The following is a 20627-nucleotide window of genomic DNA, read 5'->3' on the forward strand; positions in this document are numbered from 1 at the left end:
CCCACAATGCACCGCCTCCGTTCCCCGTGTCCACGTCAAAGCTGACAGCCATCGCCGGGGCCGAGCTGGTAATATGGCTGCAGTTGAGGTGGCACTTTGCGGGCGCTGTGTTGTGTAAACCGGCTGAAAACTGCGTGAAAAACCCCGCACACACGTCCCGCGGAGCTCACCGACCTCAACGTAAGACCGTAAGCTGAGCTGTTAGCTGTCTGGGCGGCGGTGTAACGTCGGTTAGCTCGCTTATCTTAGCAGATTCCTTCAGGTAAAAGGGTCAGCTGTTGTTCGCCGGGGGCTCGGTGCTACTGAATGAGCGGCTGTCAGCCTCAAAGGAGACTTTGTTTCTTTGTTTCGGGAGATTAAAAAAAAAAAGTGGATTTTGAAGTTTAACGGCGTCTCCGTGTGTGTTGAGGTTACAGTTGAGCTTAATGACCGAGGCGAGGCTAACACATCTGGAGTCAAAGCTAAGCTGCCCCCCTCCTCCTTCCTCTCTGGTCCTCCTCGGCCCGGCTTTGTTTTTGTTTGGTTTGTTGCCCCCCTGAAGATGTCATCGTGGCTGGGTGGACTCGGCTCCGGCCTCGGCCAGTCTCTGGGGCAGGTCGGTGGGAGCCTGTCCTCTTTCACCGGACAGATATCAAACTTTACCAAAGACATGTTACTGGAAGGGGTGGAAGAAGTTGGAGGTGAGTTTTTTTTTTTAAATCTCTTTGTTTTGTTTTTGAGTTAAACATGTGTTACAGAGAGCATGCACTTCTGGTTGATATTAGCAATGTATTTATGTTTTGTAAACAGATCCTGTGTGGTTGTAACTTCCTTTACTTTACTTTAATTACCTATAAATTATGCCTTTAGGTTCTCTCTAGGTATTGCCAACTAGTATAATAAAATAAACATATTAAGATATAAAGCTAATTCAGCTGTCTTGGGAGGAAAATGTCACCTCACAGCAGACCAAAAAGAAAGCCATGACACCGAGCAGTTAAATATTTCTTGCTATAAAACTTCCATTAAGGGAAAAATAACTTAAAAGTCTTTTACTTATGTTATCAGAAAACATCCAGTAACTGGAAAACTACCAAAAAGTTTCAGCCGGCCGACTGTATGTGATGTGACTAACTGTAAGGTAGACAGTGCTGGTCATTTATTTGTATGATTGAGTGATTGATTTTGGTCTTTAGGTACACTGTAAGATAAAGGAAACCGAGCTACAACTTTCCAAAGTGAACAATATAACCGTCCTGCAATGGATCAGACCTTAATGAAGGTTATAACGTCGTTAATTATTTGGTTTAAACTGTTTCAGAGAGGTGCTGATTCGATGTAGTAGTTATACTGAGGTATATTGTATATTTTATTCATCCCATTTATATTAGTGAGTATAGATTAAATATTAGAAACGCTTCACAATACAAACGACATCCTCCAAAATGACCATAAAGCCAAATCAAGACCAAACAATTACTACATAAACTGAACATTATAAACTGAAATAAGAGTGGATACAATATGATTAATGCTACTAACTAGAATTATAAGCGTCAATTTTTAAAGAGATCTAGTTCATTTAGTGAAACAAGTTCTAAACTATTGAAATTAAGCTGTAATTGCTTTGCTGTTCAAAGAAAGAAAAAAGAAAAATGTGACCGCATTAAGCAGCTAACTCAAATAAAAGACTAAACTTTATGGAACTAATTAGTGATGCAACTCCACCTTGGGTCTGTTTGAGTTTTGCACTCACACCGTTTTCATCAGCAGCGAACTAGAAAATTAACTTCTTTGACTGTGAATGTCAACATTTCTCTTTCTGTAGTTTCTAGCTGTTAAAGGTTTGGGGCTGCCAGGGTGGCTTAAAGACTGTACAGTGTAATTTACAGTGTGTAGTGCCTTTTTTCCATACCACCCCTGCACTACATTTCAGTAATGATATTTGCAGTATGCGCTGCTGTGCTTAAAGCTAACTGGAGAAACAAGATTATAAATAATTCTTTGTTAAACACACGGGGAGTGTAATGCTACAATCCCACATTTTGCTGTCAGTATCACTTTATAGCACCAGAGATTGAAGACCTCTTGCTTGGATCAGCAAGTGTTAAAGGTGCTTTTAAAGGATGCACAAAAACACTTTAATCTGCTTTAACTTACTCCCTGTTTATTCTGTTTATCCTAATGCACGTGCAGCTGTCTGTAGCATGAGTTAAATATGTGGTTTTGTTCCATGTATTATTTACGTAATAACGCAGCTCAAGAAGTTTAATCTATCTCATCTAACAACACAACATTTTTTACTTAAAGTTCAAAATAAAAGTCATTGGGGTGTAAAATCTAAAGCAAACATTCTCAGTCGATGCAGTCACTCCCACACTCATTGTCAGTGGAGCTGGTAACAGCTTGATGTTAACACAGATTACAGGCTTCATTGTTTTGTTTCTTTTTATGCTCATGATCAAATCAAAAAACTAAAGTAATATTCCCTTTGAAGTGTTGATTCCCTGATTCTGAATTTAACAGTACAGGAAGTCACTGATTATCTTAGATTGATGTTACGACCAGGTCCAGACCTTCAGTCAAGTATTTTCTGAATTTTGGTGCTTCTATCAAACGTTTTCCATCACATTTAGGCCAATTAAACCCCAAACTACCATCAGTCTGAAGCAAACAGACAATGAGTGATAACGCATTGACGCAAAGAGAACTTTGGCCACAGATCTCCAACTCACAGCTCTAGTCAAAAAACAAAAGTATGAATTCTTATCACTGAGTGGGGCGCGCCGGGCCAGCTGTAAAGCATTCTGCATGCCAGGCCTTGAATCCATCTTTTTAAGTATTTTTATTTTTTTTTATATAAAGAGAGGATATTAAACTGGAGACTGGATTTGCCTGCAGGATTCAGTTTGTGTAGTAATGAATGTTATGGGTTGGCTGAGCTTCTTCCAGCTGTTAAGATCACATTGCAAGCCGATCTCTAGAAATGTTGGCCTGCTCAGCTCTTCATGTTTGTTTGTCATGTGAGCCAGGTTAAGCAGATCTGTTTGCGAGTGTGTGACTAAGATAGAGGAGGGAAAAAAATGTCCCCAGTCAGAGTCTCTTGAATGTGCTGCATGCCATAGTAGATAAACTTGAAAAACACAAGAAAGCTAAATAAAAACAATCCTTTATATGTAACATTTAGCTACTCTTGTCAGTTGTGCTTAAATCTAATTCTGGCTGTCTGTTTTTACATTGACTTATGAATAATTACGACTTATCATGATACACTGAATGCTATTTATTCCATGTAACTGCAGATGCCGCCACAGAACTGCAGGTGTCCAATTCCAGGTTGGCTGAAGTCGAGGGTGCATTTGCCACTCAGAAATCTGAGGTGAGGTTCTTTGTTCATTAACTCAGAGTCGAGGGGTAAAACTATATTCCTTTCTCACCATGGGCTTTTCTGACTTGCCATAGCAGAAAAAACACAGGTGTAACTAATAACATTAAACATAGATTTGTTCCACTGAAGAGTCCCAGTAAGGCAGCTTGCACTGCTTCAGGGCCTTGAAACGGACCAAATGGAACAAATGAAATGCACTGCAGCCATTCTCAATGTTAGTATAGTGAGAAAGGCACATAAACCCCAGCTTCAGGTTTGTATGTTGTAGATCTTCAGTAGTTCTTGTGTGGCTCAGTGGTGCACGTGATGCCAGTGTTGGGCAGTGTAATCCGTGTATAAAATGCGTATCACATCTGTGCTATAAAATCCTGTTGTTTAGTGAATAAGGAGATCACTGGGCAGAAGTTTCTTTCTTCAAATCCTGTTAAAAGACCAAAACCAAGAATGAATTGCATTGTCTGTGTAAACAAAGCCTCATTTTTTTATTTTTGTGCACCACAGGTCTCTATTGTTGTCCAATACTGTTAAAAACACATCAGTTAAACACACTGTTGCACTGTAGGTTGACATATTGCTTCATTACCATGAACAGACACACTGTAGTTTATTTTTAGTCGGTCCCATATACACCATCCTGCTATAAATACTCACTAGAGCACCTATTGTGTATTAATCTGCAGCTAAAAATAGTCCCCAACAAATGTGCTATATACGTTTTTAATTTCCTGCATATTTCCGTGTTTTTGATTTCCTCCCTCCTCTCTCTTTGCTGCAGTATGACAGATTAAAAAAGCTCCATGCAGAGCTCGAGGAGAAGCTGGAGGCCTCCGAGATCCAGATTAAAGGACAGTCAGCGGAGTACAGAACCCTTCTGCAACAGAAAGATGTGTGTACATTTGTTTTTATTTATAAAGAAATTACATTATATTAAGAGTGAAAAGGTAAAAACTTGTCTATCTTAGAAATCATATGCCTTAGATAATTAAATGTCTCTAATCTGTAATAAACACATCCATATAATTTGTGTACGCTAATTTAGGACATGCAATTAACTTTAAATTGTGTTATTGAATGAGTGCATGCACCTACACACAGTTTAAAGGTAGCCTGGATGATAACAGACAGCAAGTTTTAAGCATTTGGTGTTATAGTTTGCTCTGTCACTATGTATCTTGGGTAATCATATATAGAAATCTTTGTCAGACAAGGTCTTGTTAAGACCGAATATGGATATGAAGCTCATGTAAGTCCTTTATAAAAGGGTTTTAACATTTGTTTGTCTTCCGCCAGGTGGAGATCAGTCACCTGAAAGCTCGGCAGAGTGGACTCCAGGAAGAAGTCCAGAAGCTGCAGCATTCGGCTCAGTCTGCCTCCGTCGGCACCGCGTTGCTGCCAATCACCACTACTTCTTCGACCACTACCTCCTCTTCTGCTTCGTCTTTCATGTCCCGTCCCTCAGGGTCCCACCAAGGCTTCCATGGCGACGAAATGGACCTCAGCGATGTCATCTGGTCGCAGCAGGAGATCAACCGGCTGTCGACAGAAGTCATGCGTCTGGAGGCAGAGGTGGCGCACTGGAGGCGAATGTCTCAGGTAATGGTAATGACAGTTTGATGATCTAACAGGACAGATGGTTTCTGGTACAGGAACCTGGGGCGTCCAAGTAAAGGACCAGTTTGGAAAATACACTTATTCACTTTCTTGCCAAGAGTTAGATAAGAAGATTGATACCACTTCTGTATTCATGGTTAGCTTATCTTAGCACAAAGACTGGAAACAGGGGAAACAGCCAACTTGTCTGTCCAAAGGAAACAAAATCTGTCTACCTTCACCTCTAAAGTTCAGTAATTAACACAATGTTTTATTTATAAAAACTGATGTGTAAAATGACAATTTGTGGTCTTATTTGCAGTCAAGTCCATAAGCTGCTGGAAAATCACAACTTTTTGTTTGTTTGGATTCAACAAATCATCTTTCTAGCACACCAAACAAGTTAAAAACAAATGCCCAGAAACACTAATGCACAGATTTTATATCAACAGGAAATTAGGTAAACTTTATTCTATTTATATCACTGAGGAGGTCACATACTTATTTTTTATTTATTTATTTCAGGCATCGACAGCGGCAGGAGCTGGTAATGGTGACCAGGGTGAGATCCTCAAACTTCAAAGAACTATTAAGGTATGTTTTTCATTGTTAATAAAAGTAATAAATAATATTTATATATTTTATGGTAGAATTTAAATCTTAAACTTGCTATAATCAATATTTTATATTAACAATTGATTAAGTGACTGTGTGTGTTCATGGTGTTGGCCGTATTACCCCACTCTGAGGTTTTCAAGATCTATGGAAGCTCAGTGTCAGTTCATTGTTTTGGTCGTACAGCCAGCATCTTTACTGCTTCACCACATTCATCAGCATCACTTCAAGTCAGCAGCAGGCTGTTGTTTTCAGTAAAGTAGCTTAGACACAATTAGTAACTAGTTGGTGAACATAGTGGAGCTTTTAGCAGTTAAATAGCCAGATATTTCAACCAGGGATTGGTGGAGACCAAAACAGAGCTAAACAAGAGAGAGAATATTGGACTTAAATTTATCAGGCGGCCAGAAACACGACCTGATGGTAACAGATGTTAATGTTGGTCTGCTCAATGTGAAAATGAACAACTGTTTGCTAAGTAAAATTTGTTTTTATTGATAATAAATCAAATATATTTAAGCTTTAAGTTATTTATGACAACAACTTGCACAGACTATAGTGACACTGAGACTCTAATCTTGACTTTGTTGTTGCTTTGGAACAGGAGTTGCGAGAGGAGATGAGTCGTGAGGTGGATGAACACCAGCATGAACTGACTGCTCTGCAGGACGCCCAGCGGCAGAAGATGGCCGACATCACACGGCGACATAGGGACGAGTTAGCAGAGTACGAGGAGAGGATAGAGGAGCTGGAGGAACAGATTCAGAGTGGTTAGCCTAACTTTGAAATTTACTGTGGAAATCTTGACTTTAATACCAAAAATGTGAAGATGTTTTATATTTTCACAAAGGTCAGCTGTTACCAAAATTGGTTAGAACTGTAATTGGGACAAGTCTACAAAATGAACTCCCCTCCTCTAAATCCTTCTCTCCAGGTGGTGGACAAGCCACTTCCACATCAGATGCCTCCAAACTGCTTGAACTCCAGAAAACCATAAGCTCCCTGCAGGAAGCAGCAGATGAGCGGGAGAAGCAGCTGGCCGAGCTGTCTGCCAGGCTGGAGGAGGCACAGAGGAAACAGGCCTCGCTGCAGCTGGAGAAAGATGACGCCCAGGAAGAAAACGCTGGGCTGCTGCAGAACTACACACGGCTGCAGGCCTCCGTTGTTGAGCTTCAGACACGAGTGCAAGAGCAGGAGGGGAAGGCTCTGCAGAAAGCCCAGCTAGACCACGAGATCCAAGAGTTGAAAAACAACCTTGCAGGTATTCTGTCATTCTTTTGATTCATGTTGAATATATCTACTGAATACTTCTGTAACCTCAAATCAATATTGCACAGAATTTTGTCACAGACTCTCTACAGACAGCCATAGTTTGTTTTCCTTCATAATTAACCTCCATATTAAAATTCTACTTTCCAGCTTCGGAAAAAGAAATAGAGAGATTAAACCGCCTGGCTGAGGTAAGTTTGAATATAAACCATTAACTATACATCATGTTCAATCTTTATAATGCATGTATTGACAGGTTTTTATGATTTAACCCTCCAGTTTAATGACTTCTTTACCTTTTTTTTAATAATTAGGCAGAACCAAAGGAAGAAGTTGAGCATGCAGACATCTTAGAACTGAACACTATTATTGGGACGTTGAGACAAGAAAAGGAAATCCTAGAACAAGAAAAGGTTTGTTTATCTGATGCAATCTGATTATTTTAACCAAAGACTGCTGAATATATGTAATGGTTTTATTGATACAATCACTATGTGTCTGTATGCACTTGAAGTTTGTAAAGTAAGACATTTGAAGTAAATGTGTTGCTTGTGACACATACAGCAACAATATATAATACATCATTTCTTTTTGGCTAAATATTTTTTATTATGGTAAGAGAGAAAAAGTCAAAACTTCAGAGTAGCAAATTTGAGTGTAATTCTTGATTTTTGTGGTTTTCTTTTCACAGCTTAATCTGCATGAAAGACTAAAGGTGGCAGAGGAACAAAGAGTTAGCAATAATGAATCTGAGTCTGGTGACTCTGAGTCACTGGAGGATCTAAAGGCAGAGCTGGAGAGAAGAGAAAAGGCCCTGAGAAATACTGAAGAGGAACGGGACACCCTGATGTCTGAGCTGGAGGAACTAGACCAACAAAACCAGGAAGCAACACAGGTCTGACTGACCACAGTGGACCACTTTCTTTGTTATTCTTATATGATAATAAGTTTGTTTATACAGTATTCATCAAAATTACAAAGTGCTTTGAACTATTTATTGACTTTTACTTTTGTTTCTACTGTTTCTGCCTCTAGCATATGATCTCAGTAAAGGAGCAGCTCACTGGACAGCTGAAGGAGGCCGAGGCAGAACTGACAAGATTGACTGCTGAGCTCAACACAACCAAAGACAAGAATGGGACACTGAAGCAAGAGCTAGAGACCCAAAAAGAAAAAATTAGCCAGAGTGCTTTCACCCTTAACGACCTGCATATGGGCAAACAGCAGTTGGAAGCGACAGTGAAGGAGATGAAAGACAAACTGGGACATGCACAGGAGCAGAACAGGGAGGCACGTAGAGAAATCACAGAGCTGAAGAAGGCTTTGCATGAGCAAGAGGAGCAACTGTGTGTAGCCAAAGCAGAGCTTGATCAGGCAGGGGATAGAGGAACTGAAGCACAGGGAACTAAAGAGGAGCTAGCAGGGAAGGAGAAAGAGTTATCCGACCTCAGGGCAGAACTGGATAAGATGAGGATCTCTCAGGAGAACGTGATGTCTGAGGACTATGAGTTGAAGATGGAGAACAGAAGGTTGAAGGCAGAGAGTGAGCAGGCTCTGGTAAAAGGCGAGGAACTAACCAAACAGATGAAGGAAAGCCAAGCAGCCATGAACAGGACAGTACGTGAGAAGGACACTCGTATTGAAGCTCTGAAGTTAGAGAAAACACAACTAGAGGGTGAGTTGAGGCAGGCTGAGAACACACTAACAGAACAGGCCAAACAGTACCAGCAGACCATAGAGGAGTTGACTCGAGCCCGCTCCATGGATGCCTCCGCTTTACAGATGGAGCATGAGCGAGCCATCAAACTCAACCAGGAGAAAGACATGGAGATAGGTCAGCTGAAGAGAGACATTGAGCAGTTGGGGTCTGACCACAGAGACACCAATGAGATGCTTTCGATCACAGTTGCTGGGCAGAAGCAGCTGACAGATTTGCTGCAGGAGAAAGATGTCTTCATGGAGACTTTAAAACAAAATGCTTCTGATTTGCAGATGGAGATGGAGAACAGTATTACAGTCGTGACAAAGGAAGCGGATGCTCTGAAACAGGCACTAGAGGAGAAGGATAAACAGTTGGGAGGTATGAAGGAAGAGAACAGTCATTTGAAAGAAGAGATTGACCGACTCAGGGATCAGCAGAGCAGACCTCAATCTCTGGCTGAGCCCAAGACCCTAGACATTATCACAGAGCTGGAGACAGAGATAACCCAGCTCAGGACCTCCAAGAATGGCCTGGAAGAGGAGGTCCAGAGTCTGAGGAGAACCATGGAAGAGCAGCAGGCATCTCTCCTTCTGTTGCAGCAGTCCCTCCAGGCTCAGCAGAGTGAACTTGAGCAGGCTCACGCTCGCAATCAACAGACAACACTCAACTATGACAGACTCATCCATGCCAGAGATGAAGAGATATCCCACCTCCAACAGACAGTAGATCGATTCAGTGAGAGTCAAGGTCGTGCTGACTCCCCCCCTGTGCAGGGAGAGGTCATCCTGCAGGAGGAGAAGACCCAGACTCTAAGTCAGGAGAACGGCAATGAGAAACATGACCTGTCCAAGGTAGAAATAGAGAAACTGGTGAGAGGCATCAAGGAGAAAGAGACTGAGATCAGCCAGCTGAACGAAAAGAACCTCTCACTGACCAAACAGCTGGATCAGCTGGTGGTGTCTCGTGATGAAGTGGGCAAACTGTCCCAGATGATCCTACAGAAGGATCTAGAGATCCAGGCGCTTCATGCCAGAGTGTCCATGGGTGTAGGTGGTGGGCACAGCCAGGATGTCATGTTCCTACAGCAACAGCTGCAGGCGTACGCTGTGGAGAGAGAGCAGGTCCTAGCCGTGCTCAATGAGAAGACCAGAGAGAACAGCCAGCTTCGCTCCGACTACCACCGTCTCATGGACATCATGGCAGGGAAGGAGGCTGCCCTGTTGAAGCTTCAACAGGAGAACCAACGCCTCTCCAACATGAGTGATCCATCAGGAAGCCAAGAGATGTTCAAGGAGACCATCCAGAACCTGTCTCGCATCATCAGGGAGAAGGACATAGAGATTGATGCGTTGACCCAGAAGTGCCAGACCCTAGTGACCGTCCTGCAGACCTCAGGAGGAGAGTCCGGTGCTGGCTCCGGAGGTGTCAGCAGCAATCAATTTGAAGAGCTGCTGCAGGAGAGAGACACACTGAAACAGCAGGTGAAGAAGATAGAGGAGTGGAAGCAGCAGGTTATCACCACAGTCAAGAACATGCAGCATGAGTCGGCTCAGCTGCAGGAGGAACTGATCAAACTACAGGGTCAGGTCTCTGCTGACAGTGACTGCAGCTCCAAGCTGACAGTGGACTACACTCGACTGATCCAGAGCTACGAGCAGAAGGAAAGGAGGCTGGGAAGTCTGAGTCAGGAACTTGCTCAGGTCCAGCAGACCATCACCCAGCTCAGCACCACCAAGGACGTCCTGTTGGGTAAGCTAGACAGTGTAGCACAAACCCCTGAAGTCGTAGCTGTTCAGTCTAGTGCACCTTCTCTCACAGCTGTCACTCCAAGCCACCAGATGTCGCCGACAGAAAACATTGAGCAACTGCAGGAAGAGCTTGTACAATTGCGAGCTCAGTTAGCTGAGAGGGAAAACATGATCAGGACTATTCAGGAGAACAACCACCGGCTTTCCAACTCAGCATCTGCCTCAGAGAGCGAGCAGAGAAGTCAGGCTGAAGAGACTCGGCAGGTCAGAGAGAGGCTGGATGCCCTGCAAAGGTCTGTGAGGGAGAAAGACCTGCTCATCAAAACCAAAGGCGACCAGCTAAATCAGGTCAGTGAGTCTCTACGTAACCGTGAGAACGACAACGAGGTGCTGAAGCAGGCCGTGACCAACCTGAAAGAGCGTGCTCTTATTCTGGAAATGGACGGGAGGAAGCTGAAGGAGGAGAACGAGCTGATAGCTACACGCTCTCGAGAAAAAGAGTCTGAGTTCAGAGCGCTGCAGGAGACCAACATGCAGGTTTCCCTCCTGCTGAGAGAGAAGGAGTTTGAACTGAGCGCAGTGAGCGAGAAGGCTGCAACTGTGGAGAAGATGCTCAAGGACAAAGATCAGGTCAGTTGGAAACTAAGACTTTGGAGTTACTATTTTAGTTTCCCTTGGATTTTTATTGTGTTGTTACCATATAGTTACATGTATGATTTACTCTGTTGATGATGTGATGCAGGGTAAGACAGGTGAGCTGAATCAACTCCTGAATGAAATGAAGTCCATGCAGGAGAAAGCTGTGGCGTTCCAGCAGGAGAGGGATCGGGTGATGATGGCACTCAAGCAAAAACAAATGGAGACCACTGCAGTACAAACGGAGGTAGGAGGACAGCTATTGTTCACTCTTCAATTTCAGCTGTGAAGGTATAACATCTGTGTTTTTTTATTTAGCAAATTCAGTGCAGGTTTAGACTTCTCTGCATACTTCTAGGAAAAATTGGATGATAGGTATAATATTTCATATAGTAAAACACTGTTAGTTGTCACGTAAACATGCTGTCATGAATCGCGATGTCTACTGTTCAAAATACTGTTTAAAATCCATCCATGTATGTAGAAACAATTACAGGTAATAAATCAAAGTTAATGTGGTATTTTCATAGATGTTGTTGCAATGTTTCTGTTTCCTTTACAGCTTCAGCATATGAGGGATAAAGAACAGCGTCTCAACTTGGAGCTGGAAAGGTTGCGTAATCACCTCTTGGAGATTGAGGACTCATACACGAGAGAAGCCCTCTCTGCGGAGGACAGGGAGACAGAACTACGAAGGAGGGTGGCACTGCTGGAAGAGAAACTGGCCACGTCCTCGAGTGCTGTGGAGAATGCTAGGTTAGTTAAAACTAAAATCATCAGAGGCATCACTGCATATTTTCACAGTGGTTTAGATATTGTACAGGATTTGACTCAATTGAGAATAGAAATGCTTTAAAAAAGGCATCATGGTGTCTCAGTGGCAAAGAAAATGAGGTGCACATTCCCTAAAAATATCCGTACAAGATGCATTTCAGTTGTATTAGGCTAAGGTTTGTGTTTAAAATACACTTGTATTATCACCCCAAATAACCACACTGAGTTTATAACGGTCCTGAGAACTGGTAGGATCATAAATGAATCATCAATGTTAATGTAAACTGGTGCAGTTAAAGCTTTTTCCTGGTTTCCTCAGCCTTCACCTTAGCTCATCCTTTGACACAGTGGACCATAATATTTTAATGAAGCATCTGAAAAAATAGGATTGCATCAGTGATTTAATACTACACTACTTACTTGCAGCTGTGTGTCCCAATAGAAACCGGTGATACAGATGTGTCCGGAATTATGTTGTGTCTCTGATATTAAGTACTGGACCTCCAAAAATATCCTCCCAATTTAATAATTATGAGTAAGAGATCTTTGCGATCCACTGGAGGTCCATTAATTTTAGAATTGATTTTAAGATTTTGCTGCTGTTTTTTTATTTTTATTTTTTTTAAAGCTGTCCAGGGTCAGGCTCCAGCTAACATCTGTGATTATTTAACATCCACTGAGGCAAATCGTTGTTTGGGAACCTCTGGAGGGCCTTACTAGGGTGAAAGGGCCTCTGCTGTCTGGATCTCAGACAGTCTGTTTCCCATTTGTGAATACCCCTCAAATCTAATTCTTATCTTTTGTCTCTTACTTTCATTTAAAACAACAGAGTTGCCGTTTCACAAATCCTGTCAAAAAGAAAAGAAATATGAATTTAGATTCAGCTTTTTTCTATCTGCTGTACTCAAATCTCTCTTGCAAAAGAAATCTTGATCTGAGAGAATGGAAATGAAACCTGATTATTTAAATAAACGTTAAACATAACGACATAAATAGTCATTCCTTCCGTTTTTTACCGGCCCTCTGCCTCCAGCCAACAGGCCAGCATGCAGGTGGAGTCTCTGCAGGAGCAGTTGAGTGGAGCCGTGAAGCAGAGGGACGATGCACTCGCCCATCTCAGAACCTCCCAGGACCAGGTCAACCAGTATGCAGTGTCGCTCTCCAACCTGCAGATGGTGCTAGAGCAGTTTCAACAAGGCAAGTCAACCACTTCAACTTTATTACTCTTCACATGTTCTATGCACACATGAAGACTCTGTTTGTCTAGTAGTATCCAGCATTTTGTCATTTTTGGGCCAACTTTTTTTCTAAAATCAGAGAACCTGGTGGTAGTTGTGAAGAGTTTGTGCCTGCAGACTGACAATGAAATTCTGTATTATCTATAATAATACTTTTATTGTGTCTTCCCCTATTAGAAGAGAAAGCCATGTACTCAGCAGAGCTTGAGAGGCACAAGAAGGAGAAGGATGAGTGGAGAAAAAAAGCTCTGCGGCTGGAAGACCAAGCATCTGCCCTCCAGGTAAACCATCAATGAATAACTGTGGAGAGAATACTATTATTGTATTTTTATATGACAGCCAAAATAACTCTCTGTGTTATTCTCTCTGTCAGATTAACCTCGATGAAGCCAACGCTGCTCTAGATTCAGCGTCTCGTCTCACCGATCAGCTCGATCTGAAGGAGGAGCAAATTGAGGAGCTGAAAAAACAAGGTGAGCTGCAGCTGAGTGTTCTCACCTGCCAACTTCTGCACATGTCCCCTGTGGGTTTATAAAAGCTGTATAAGGGAATGATTAAAATATCAGATAAAACTCCTTATAAACTTCTGCAGCAAAATAAAGGTATCTCCATGAGGTTGCAGTAAAATAAATGTCTTTTAAGATGTTTTACATCCTCTCTTCAATGTTTATTTAAGATGCCTTCTTTTTCTGGCCAAGCCGCGGCCTTTGAACATCAACTTTGTTTTTCGACTACTTTTCTCCCAGGATCATATTTTTATATTATGTGCACATGTCTTTATCATAGTCTTTATAACAGAGCACAGACAACCCCAGGGTTAGGTTCTCTTGCATTATTCTTTGTGTCACACTCAGAAGACTTCACTCTTATCACTCTCAGGCACAGTATGGCCATTACATCACAGTAAATTCTCAGACTATTTTGTTTTCTTTCTGGCTGTTCAGACATTGTATTTGTTCAAACCTGATATGAGGCTATATGTTTGCTTTATGATTCAGTCTCCTATGGAAAATTAACATTGGTTCTATTAATAGCTGGTTAGCTGTGAGACTGTTCTGGTTCACAGTCTCACCAATGAGAGGATAAAGTTGGCAGGTTTGTGCAGCATAGACCCAGTTTGTGCTTGTCATGTATGAATACTAAATTCAAGCTACAGAACTAAGAATTCAATATGTTGAAAAGTAAATACCAGACAATCTTTGAAAAACATTTGCTGCTGTTCTGAAAGTGTTTCCAGATTCCTCAACGACTCCTTTAACCCTCTGGATGGAAAACTGTTCTCTTTGCTGCACAGTATAAAAGATTTTCTTGCACATTTTTCAAGTTACAACTACGTTTCCTTTCTAGATGGTTGGAAATGACATACTGTATATCTTTTTATAACACACAAGCAAAATATTTTAATATAAAATATTGGGAAGTAACATCAACCATCTGGATAAAAAATATTTTTAACCCATTTGTCAGTTATTTTTTTCTGTAATAGTAGCCAGTATCCTCTGTTACTTTTCTAATGTTGTATATTTTGATACAAAATAAGGTTTTGCTTGTGTTTTACAAAAAGAGCAACTTTAAACGGGTTAAAAAAGTTAGAAGAGAGTCTTCTAACAGCAGTAAATGTAGTTAAACGACTTTCTGGGTTATTCTGGGTTAAGATCGTCAGGTATATATTTTTCCATGAGATAAAATGTTTAGCACCGTGACTTGAATGAAATATTAATACATGAACCAAGGACATGAACATTACTTCAAAATCCTAAAAAAGACCTCTCTTCACACTGTCTGTCTGTCTGTGTTACAGTGGATGTGAGACAGGAGATGTTGGAGGAGGCGCAGAGGAAACTGATGAACCTTCTGAACAGCACGGAGGGGAAGATCGACAAGTAAGTTCAGTCCTATCTGGGTTCAATTTCACATTCTTTTTTTCTTCTAAATGAGATTATGATTAAGAACCCATATGGTTTTCATTGAGCGATCAGAAATCCCTCAGCTCACTCTCCCACAGTTTTAAGGGATCGTAGAAAGTCACTGTAGTATAAAAACGTGATAAGGTTTCATCAAGTGTTATGATACTTAGTGGATCACACCAGTGACTGCTGCAAACTCAAGCAGTTTGTCCAAAGAAAACCATGTATCTCCAAATTTGGTGATTTGGAAATAGGGTTGTTTTAGCACATTAGATATTTTCACAGGACAGCAATACATTCTTTTGTCCTGTATAGGCCTTGGATTGCTATGAATAAAGCCTGTATACCTCAGTTTCCCTGGAGAAACAAAAGTAAACAAATACTAAAATTGATACATTTAGGACATTTATTTATAATTCATGCAGCTGCATCAAAATGGGATTGAGATCTTTAGTTACATCATGCCATATTATTCATGTTGTTCTGTTTCCAGAGTCCTGATGCGTAACCTGTTCTTGGGATACTTCCACACACCTAAAACCAAGCGTGCCGATGTGTTGAGGCTCATGGGAAGTGTTCTGGGACTGAGCCGAGAAGACGTTGATAAGGTGAGAGATTCCTTGACTCATATTCAAAGAATTTACTTGAGCAATCACATGATCATTTTTTAGGCAGGAATTGGCATTAATAATATAATGTTTGATTGTAGTATAACGGCATTCAACAGTCAATGAGCAGTGTTCGTGGCATTGTGCCAGATTGGGAATAAGTGCATGACACATTACCACACTAATAAATACAAGAATAGAGTCTCTGCCCTGAATCTGCTGTGTTGTAACACTCAAATACTCTTGTGTTGTATATTTTAGTATCTTTGGTTGGGCACTCAGGGTGTATGTAAGCGTCCGAGACAATTTACTAATTGTACGAGTACAGGTACAGGTGGTGGACAAAACAATGGACAAATCACACGAAAAAGCAGTTTTACTTAGAAGTACCTGAATCACAATTACGCACAGCTGCAAAGTTCACTGTTTAGCAGAAGAGCTCTTACTTAACAAGGTATCAGAGCTTTATTGTTGGTGTACAAATTGCAAAAAAATAACTGTCTAAAAAAGCATGACAGCTTGGAAAAACTGGATAATAAACAATTAACATCATCTGCAGGATAAAGTTTTCTGACTGAGATGTACAAACAATTAACAAGACAGTTGCTAAACAGAGAAAAGTTTAATGGGGCAATTCCATGTCAAGTCTCAAGTCTTCATCTTAGTGACCCAAGTCTGACTCGAGGGAGTCTCACGTGTTGCAAATTCACATCTCCATTGGTAAATATTACAAAGTGTGCAGATTTACCAACAAAATAACATACAACAAGATGAAGAGTGTACAGCCATGCTAGCGGCTCTGTGAAGCTGATAGGAATGTCATTAGATTTGCAGGTGTTTGGTCATAAATCAAAGTACTGGATAAAATAAAATTATGACTAATATTTGCCCTAGATTGATGGCAATCCATCCAAAAGTCGTTGAGATACTTAACTTTTTTTACTCGATACAGAACCCTTTTTTTTGCCCAGTCTAAGGAAGAATTACTGAAGTCAGAGTCAGAGTGACCTGGGGCAATAACCGACCTTTTTCCACCTTCTGAAATGTTTAATTATTTAAACACGTCCTTGAGAGATAAACCATCGACCCTGAAACTCACTGTTCAGTGGTGAGTTTTAACTCCAGCAGCCCCTGAAAGTCCTCTCAGAGCTGAGCTCTGAAAAAGCATTTCCTTATCCAGATCCTCTGGCAGGAACCCTCTGGGACTCCATCCAATGATTCCAAAGTATATTACCCAACACTCTTAAAGGAAAACAGATACAGGATGAGGGGCAAATGCGATTACAACTGCTCAGAAGACCCATTTTTATTGTGTTGGAGGTCATTCCACTTTTTTCATCTCTCCCTCATCTCCTGTTAATGCTATTTAAATTTTCCACTCAACTCGTGTTTACGGCAGCCAAGAGTCCCACAAAACCAGCCCACTTTGCGGAATCGGCCTCAATGGAGCAGCAAGTATCCCCCTTCTGGTCCCTTTTTAGCCCAAAGCTGTGATCCATACACTCTATATATGGGTCCATATAGCTGAATCCTGCAGTCAGATGATGATTAGGGTGTGTGAATGACATGAACGACAAAGCCACAACTCCCTTCTAGGAGTGTGGGCTGTCAGCAAAGAATCAGAGTGCCTGTATATAAGCTTAACTAGTGAGTGGGTCCACAAAATAATTTTCCAGAAAGTGGTGGCAGGCAGAAAGGAAACTAAGGGCAATTAAAACTGAAATAATCTGGCCACATCTTTAAAAACAGAAGAAAATCTACTCTTCAAAAATAGCCTGAATCAAAAGTATAAGACTGTAACGTTTATGTACCTGCACCGTTCATCCCTTTGCTTTGTTAAATAAGGGTTAATAACTTATTCTGTGTGCTTGGTCGTAAAATATGATGTGTCTGTGATGATTCATAGACTTTTTTTCTTCTAAGAATCTAATAGTATTTGTCTACTCTTCCTTACCTCCCCTCTGCAGATGTTGGAGGACGACGGACGGCATGGTGTTACTGGATGGATGTCAGGCTGGCTGGGAGGCAGAGGTGCCCAAAGTGTCCCAAACACTCCTCAGAGGCCCACCAGTGGTCAAGGGTTCAACTCGGTAAGGCAGACAGACAAACAAACAGACAGACAGACAGAAAAAGAAAAAAAAGAAACATCACATTAAGTTATTTTAACACAGTTTATATTTACCCTAACCGATCACAGAGCAATGCACAGGTTTTATAATGAACAACAGTTCTCAGGACTGTCTTTATCTGTTTATCACAAGGCACACAAGACGTGGCATCAGCATAAGTTCCGTGCAATTGTAGAGAAACAAAGCATTTTTCCACTGAAAAGAGGAGAAGAGAGCATGATATTTGCACAAACAATTACAAAAAAGATTAATTCAATTCTCATGAAATAAACAAATGCCCAAATACAGTCCCTCTAAAAAATAACATCAATCCCCACAGACCTTCAACTGAGAAACAAAGCATTCACAATGTCTATCTCACATGCATGCTCTCTGTGCCTGTTACACCACAGTTACACAATGCTCCATGATGACCAATGTGGTCTCAGCAGTACATTTAAGCATTGCAAACATCCCTCACGCTCTGACAAACTCCTCTTCTAATTAGCCAAAAAAGCTATGCACTAAAATAAAACTTTTTTTTCCTCTCCAAAAAAATAAAAATATCTCTACATTCACTTTAAACTTGTTTAAAGTAACATGGCATCACCTGTACAGCAAAAACACTTTTTTACACAAGTAAACAAAGTTAAGAAAATGAGTCCAGAACAGTGGCTGTACAGTAAAACAATTTAATTTTATAGGAATTTTATAGGACAAGATTTACTTCCATAAGAATAAATCTACAACACTTCAAGAAGCCAAAGAAAAATAGGAAATATGTCACAGTTTATGTGTTAATGTGTGCCCTTCAAAATAAAAGTCTACACAATTTGTTGATTTAGTGTAACACACATACACATTTTCATCTAGCCACTGCAGTATTTATACCCACTTTTGCAGGGATACCTATTTATGGCAGCAGAGTAAATTGTTCTTGAGCAACATTCCTTCCCAGGATGCAATTCTGAATCTAACTCTTCATTTTTGACTCCCTGTGTAGGGTGTAAAGCAGAATTTCCTTGCTAAATATCTCTGTACTATCTTTTGTTTCAGTCCTTCTCAGAGATGTTTGTGAAGTTCCTGGAGATTGAGTCGACCCCTTCGCTGCCTGCAGCAAAGCTTTCAGTCCATGACATCAAGACTCTGAGTGCCCCGCCTGCGCGAAGATCCAGCGGTGCTTCTTCCGGCACCACTGCAGGTAAATAACCCCTCTGGGAATAACTGCGGCCTGGATGTTTCTCTCTCTCTCTCTCTCTCTCTCTCTCTCTCTCTCTCTCTCTCTCTCTCTCTTCCTCCAACATCCCCGAACACATCAAACCTTATTTAAATCTGAGCCTCTCTCTCTTCACAGGAGCTGCAGCAGTCAGCAAGCGAGCCGGTGATTCCAACCCTTTCCTGGCCCCTCGCTCTGCTGCGGTGCCCCTGCTGGCTGGTTCCAGCTCTGGCAGCTCAGGAGGTCACCTGCTGATGAAGCCCATCTCAGATGCCCTGCCCACCTTCACACCTGTGCCGGTCTCAGCTGAGGCCAGTGCTGGAGCTGTGCTCAAAGACTTGTTAAAGCAGTGATTGGTCCCATGACGAGTGCCAGATAGATATCTTAATTCAACATGAGTTTTACACTACACTGACTCAGATATTTGAGCAGTTCTGCTACTCATTGCTGCTCTTTTTTTTATTTCCTAAATAATCAGAGAACTCATAAAAAGCTAATATTCCCTTTTTTTGGGAGGGGATTTGAAACTAAATTTAGTTTTTCAGACTCAGTTTTACTTGCAATTATTGTTCTATGCAACAGTCTCCCTTTACACATCAGTAAAAGTGTTTCCCGCTGAGCATTATTGCTAACCCACAAGTTGAAAATGATCAATTTAGTGACTCCACATGCAAAAAGGATGCAGGAAGAGAATATTTTCAAGTTGTGGGTCATAGAAACTGTCCTTCTGATTACGTCTTACATTTAGATTTATTTTTTTTTATTCATCGCACCAGATCTGAACACAAGTGACCTTGTAAACTCACTGTGTGCAGTTCGATACATGTGGGTTGAGTTAATCATCACCTCCATTGCAAGAGGAAACATGTCCTTCAGTTTTCATCATTAGACTTGTATTGAACAACTCTTCTCGTCTTCTGAGTCTTTTTTCCTTTTCAACAATGCAGTGAATTGTTTCTGATCCAGGACTTGCCTAAAAACTCTCTGGCAGCAGTGGCCTGTGTAGAGATTTATGTGGTTCAGTACATCTGTTAAAACCATAAAGACATTTTTGCTAAATCTTGTCTTTTCCAGACGGCCAGACTGTGATATGCAACAAGCATTGTAATTATGGCCGTAACTGCGGACTGTGGTTGATCAGAGGCTTGAGACTGCTCTTATGTTAAGTACAGTACTATTATATAGTTATATATATGTAAATGGGTGGCGTTTTTCCTATTTATGGGCACTAAGGAAGTTTTGGAAGTTAAGTGCCTGCGTTTTTTGCTAATTAGATGAGGTGTATAATCAGGATTGTAAATGGTTAATATAAATATATATATTTACAAAATGTAAAAACTGCACATTTAAAAAGTTTTAGCTGACCAGAGCTGGCCAGCGTGTAACTGAGCTGCTCTACATTTTTGTATAGACATCAATCAGCCGCTGCAGAAGGAATGTTACAGGGTTTCTCCAGGTGTATTGATAAAATGTATAAAATGTAAATCCTCACTGTAAAATAATTTTTTGTAGATGTAAAATCTAAAACTCAAAAAAGGAGTTGGATTACCTTGAACTTGGATGATCTTTAACCGAGGCTGATACCTGTGACTTAATTGGAATTTAAAATCAAATAAAGGTACTGCTGACCCTTTCCTGCTGTGCATTTTGTCTTTTTTTTCTTTTTTCCACTAACGCACATTCATGTAAACCAGATGTGTCTACTACAGCGTGGATAGCTTGCCTTGGCTGCTCCAGATGTGCAGTGTCATTCAGCTGTACGAGAAGGAGTCGTATGGGACTGGAGGAGGTGGTGATGGGGGGGCTGTTAATATCTTTTGGAAAACAGTCACTCACTGTGAATGTTTTT

At 41.1% G+C, this 20627-nt stretch overlaps 1 protein-coding gene across 1 annotated transcript; it reads left to right on the top strand.

The window, feature by feature from the left end:
• Positions 1 to 39: 39 nt before the first annotated feature.
• Positions 40 to 20411, top strand: trip11 (thyroid hormone receptor interactor 11). The gene is made up of 21 exons (XM_051396000.1): positions 40 to 680; positions 3282 to 3358; positions 4143 to 4253; positions 4658 to 4960; positions 5483 to 5551; positions 6177 to 6342; positions 6507 to 6833; positions 6992 to 7032; positions 7156 to 7254; positions 7533 to 7736; positions 7877 to 10921; positions 11034 to 11174; positions 11490 to 11683; positions 12735 to 12898; positions 13117 to 13220; positions 13313 to 13412; positions 14741 to 14822; positions 15340 to 15454; positions 17422 to 17544; positions 18619 to 18763; positions 18917 to 20411. Exons 1-21 carry the CDS (start codon positions 542 to 544, stop codon positions 19129 to 19131), a joined length of 5964 nt encoding a protein of 1987 aa, XP_051251960.1. The 5' UTR covers positions 40 to 541; the 3' UTR covers positions 19132 to 20411.
• The last annotated feature ends 216 nt before the right edge of the window (positions 20412 to 20627 follow it).

This window comes from Dicentrarchus labrax, unplaced genomic scaffold, assembly GCF_905237075.1.
Source record: "Dicentrarchus labrax unplaced genomic scaffold, dlabrax2021, whole genome shotgun sequence".
Classification (NCBI taxonomy): domain Eukaryota; kingdom Metazoa; phylum Chordata; class Actinopteri; family Moronidae; genus Dicentrarchus; species Dicentrarchus labrax.

Coding starts and splice junctions, on each gene's coding strand:
- trip11 (XM_051396000.1), top strand. CDS start 542: ATGTCATCGTGGCTGGGTGGACTCGGCTCCGGCCTCGGCCAGTCTCTG. Junction 4,254..4,657: donor CCCTTCTGCAACAGAAAGAT/GTGTGTACATTT, acceptor GTCTTCCGCCAG/GTGGAGATCAGTCACCTGAA. Junction 11,175..11,489: donor CCACTGCAGTACAAACGGAG/GTAGGAGGACAG, acceptor TTTCCTTTACAG/CTTCAGCATATGAGGGATAA.